Source organism: Rhea americana, unplaced genomic scaffold, assembly GCF_003343005.1.
Source record: "Rhea americana isolate MKP2758 unplaced genomic scaffold, rheAme1 scaffold_194, whole genome shotgun sequence".
NCBI lineage: Eukaryota > Metazoa > Chordata > Aves > Rheiformes > Rheidae > Rhea > Rhea americana.
The window spans coordinates 213,293-216,710 of NW_028186083.1; the positions used below are offsets into that span (position 1 = coordinate 213,293).

Sequence of the window (3,418 nt, forward strand, 5' to 3'; positions counted from 1 at the left end):
CGGCCCTCTCCTCGGGGCCGCGGCGGCAAGGCGAAGCGCCCGCGGAGGCTCTCGGCGGCGCTGGCGCCGCACCGAGCCCGGCTCGCGAGCGTGGTGGAAGCGGTGGGGCATCGCGGGCGAGAGCACGATAAAGGCAGGGGTCTCTTGTCAGGCGCTGGACGAGTTCAGCATTAATTGCAATGTCCCTGTAGATCACATTCTTTAGATTTTTAACTGATTCAGAAGTTTATAGACGATGCAAGGTCATTCATAATGCAGAGTGACTAAAACGGCTTGAACGATGCCGTAGGGGGAGCACTAAGGGAATTACGGAGGTTTAGTGTTGGAGCTGGAGACCGGAACCCGTCCGGGGCCCCCCAAGCCCTGGGCTTCTCCCGTTCTGTCCCGCCTCGGGAGCGGAGGCGGTGTTGGCGGCCGCTCCTGAGCTGCGCGGGTGCAAGAGCTTCGCCAGTGCGGAAGGAGGACAGCACGGCTCTTGCGTGCTGGGTAGCATTAGTGCGTTCAACAGGGTGATGAGTGGCAAATCGGTTTGCAGTTGAGCGAGCTGATTAACGCGCTGCCTGGCAAGTGTGATTTCGGTGTGTGGGATTGATTTAGGGGGCCTCCGGTGGTGGAGCCGCTCTGTGAGCCTGCGTTGGGAAGCAGCTTTTCCCAACGTTGATAATCAGTCGCCACTTCCATCCCGCGGTCCTGCGGCCGTAACCGCTGCACGCGCGTGTTGCTACCAGTCGTCCTCCGCTGGCAGCGGTACCTGGCTGGYAGCACCTCACCTTGCCTGCATGGGAGCAGACCCGACTGCACTTGAGCTGCCTGGAGCGCCGTGCCGGACGGATGCTTTTCTCTGAAGTTAGAGTAAAAGCTTTCTTTAGGGGTGGAGGGATTAATTTTTCGCACATCTGTCCAAAGTGCATTCTGGAATGCAACAATACGTCTTTTGTTCGGGCTCYTTCTGTGGATTGCCTTCTCCACCCTTGTTATTTCATCCTTCTTTTGCATGGCAAAACGTTTTGTCCTGCATTTCAAATAGATACTTAGAGTCCCTGGCAGCTGAACAAGAGAAACAAACTTTCCAGCCCTGATCTTTTATGCTGCTTTCGGTGTGTGTGTGTGGGGGGGGTGATTTGATTGGTTTTGGCAGAAGCATTTTGTGCTGTGGAAAATCAACAGCTCCTCTGAGCCCTCGTGTTYGGTTTAGGGAGCCCCCGAAGCCTCCAGCTGACAGGTTTGCTGGTGGCCAGCTGCTCCTGGATGTGACAGGGGCTGCTAAGGAGGCTGCTCGCAGGATGTCCTAGTGGGATGTGCACGGCCGTAGGCAGAGGCAGGGGGAGGAGGAGGAGGAGGAGGCACTTTATGGATGGTGTCAGCTCTGCTGCTGAGCTAAAAACCAAAGCAGCTCTATCCCAAGTGGTCCAAGATGAGAGTTTGGCCTAGGCATGTCTCTGCAAGAAAGTGAAGCCCCAGAGCCTCACCCCRAGACCTACAGATGCTTTCGCAGCCATGTGAAGGGCAGTTTGACCGTCTAGCACCAAGGTCTTCTCAGGCTCTGTGGAACATCGCAGCTCCTGTCTGCCTATCAGAGGGGAGCCGGCCTACACGCCTGTCTCCATCACCTGGTGGACTGAGTTTAGAGTGTGGATAGTTGGTTGTAATCTCCACTAGTCTGCATAGCCTTCCCACCTGCATCTCACTTCTCAGCAACTGCAGCCGTTCAGCAGCACAGTAAGAACAGACAGACTCACACTGGCCTGAAACAGCGGTTGGGTTTGGTGGTGCGTGTGGGTGCCGAGCGCTGGGAGCAGGAGCAGAYGGTAGCCCGAGGTAGCTGTGCATACATTTACCTAGACTTTTTTCTTCCCCCAACAGCCCTATTGCCATATTTAAATGCAAGTATGTCTTTTTTTAATTGATGTTTTAAGTAGCTTCAAGTCACTGTAGCCTAGTTGCTCCTTGTTCATTTTCCCCCGGTAGATGATGTAGCTCAGATGGTAGCACTAGAGGTAGAGGGCTTGTAGTCTGCTGATTCCTCTGGATCTCTTTCTCTCTCCATTTCTCTCGTTAGTTTTTGCTTTCCTGTTGTCTCAGTTGTTTTTCCGTGGTTCTTCAGCATTGCAAAGCAGCTGGGATCAAAGTCCTGGAGCATGCTCAAGGGGCAGGTACCGTGGTAGTGACTACCCCCGAGTTTGTCCTTTCTAATGCCAGGAACAGTTGGAGCTCCTCAAAGCCTGGGAATCCTCCGAGCGTTTTGTTGGCTTTGCAGCAGGGGTATTTTGCGTTCTTGTTGATACCTGGACCTTGCCACTGCCCCCGTAAAATATATATTTAAAGTCAGAGCCTCTGGCAGATCTTTTTAATATTAATTAAGTAAAGAGTCTATATCTGAAATCTTGCTAGCAGCATTTCGTGGATCTGTAACATCTCAGTCCCCTTCTAGCAGGGTGTATGTCTTAGACTTCCTTGATCTGCGGCTGTTTTGCTTTCAAAAGCTTCTTTCTTTCTTTCTTTCTTTCTTTTATTCTTTCTTTCTTTCTTAAAATTACATTCCAGTGAGCTTTTTCCTGCTTGATCCCAGCAAATCTGTGATCTGGACGGGAGGACCTTCTCCTGTTTTCCATTACTGCTGTGCCTGTAGATCAGCACGTTATTATCGCTTGCAAATAAGCAAAGACCGAAATTCCCCCGTTGTTTTGTGAAAGCAATCTGACCCCAAACATTTGAAAGCAAGAAGGCGTTGAGCTAAGCCCTGCACGTTTTCCCTGCAGATTTGTTCGCCCCGGTGGCTGGCAGTGAGCCGCCCCCGGCTCTTGCCCGGCCCGGCGCGGGGGGAGCCGTGCCCTCGGCAGGGCCGCGCGGCGCCCGCTGGGCTCCTTCTTCACCTTCTCCTTTTCTCCACGGGCAGGTTTCCCGGCAGCGGCTTACGGACCAGTAGCGGCGGCGGCCGTGGCGGCAGCGAGAGGATCAGGTAGGGGGGCCCGCGGAAGCGCAGAGCCGCGCAGGGCAGGGCCAGGTAAACGCCCGGTCGGTACTCCGTGTGGCTGCAGCTCTCCACCGTTCCTCCGATTTTCCGCACACTTGTCCTGGGGGCCTGAAAACACAAAGCAGACCAAAGTTCAGCACCAAAGCGAGCCCCAGCCGGGAGCAGGGGCCGGGAGCACCTCGCCGGCGCTTGGCGGGGGCCCTGCCCGAGCCGGGGAAGCTTTTCTGATTTGTTCCGTTATTTATTCCTTTATTCCGTTGGTTTATTTGTTCCTTTGGTTTAAATTTGGGGTTATAAAGGACACCAAAATAATAATTTTTTTAAGAAGTGCTGTTGGAAAAAAGCTCTCGTTTCTCGTGGAAAGCCTGCGGGGGATGACGAGGGAGCTCCGCCGGCCTCGCCGCGGGCAGCCCCCGAGCCGAGCCGGGAGCCCCGCGGCCGGGC

The 3,418-nt window shown here is 54.4% G+C and overlaps 1 protein-coding gene across 1 annotated transcript in view; it reads left to right on the forward strand.

Moving 5' to 3' along the window:
• The window catches only part of MSI2 (musashi RNA binding protein 2), a gene marked incomplete at its 5' end in the record, with an annotated part of 234,485 nt that overhangs the window by 210,247 nt on the left and 20,820 nt on the right, over nt 1-3,418 (forward strand). Inside the window, one exon of the mRNA XM_085302882.1 lies at nt 2,897-2,959. Within this exon, the coding sequence (XP_085159008.1) occupies nt 2,897-2,959 (63 nt within the window). The remainder of the gene's footprint in view (nt 1-2,896; nt 2,960-3,418) is intronic.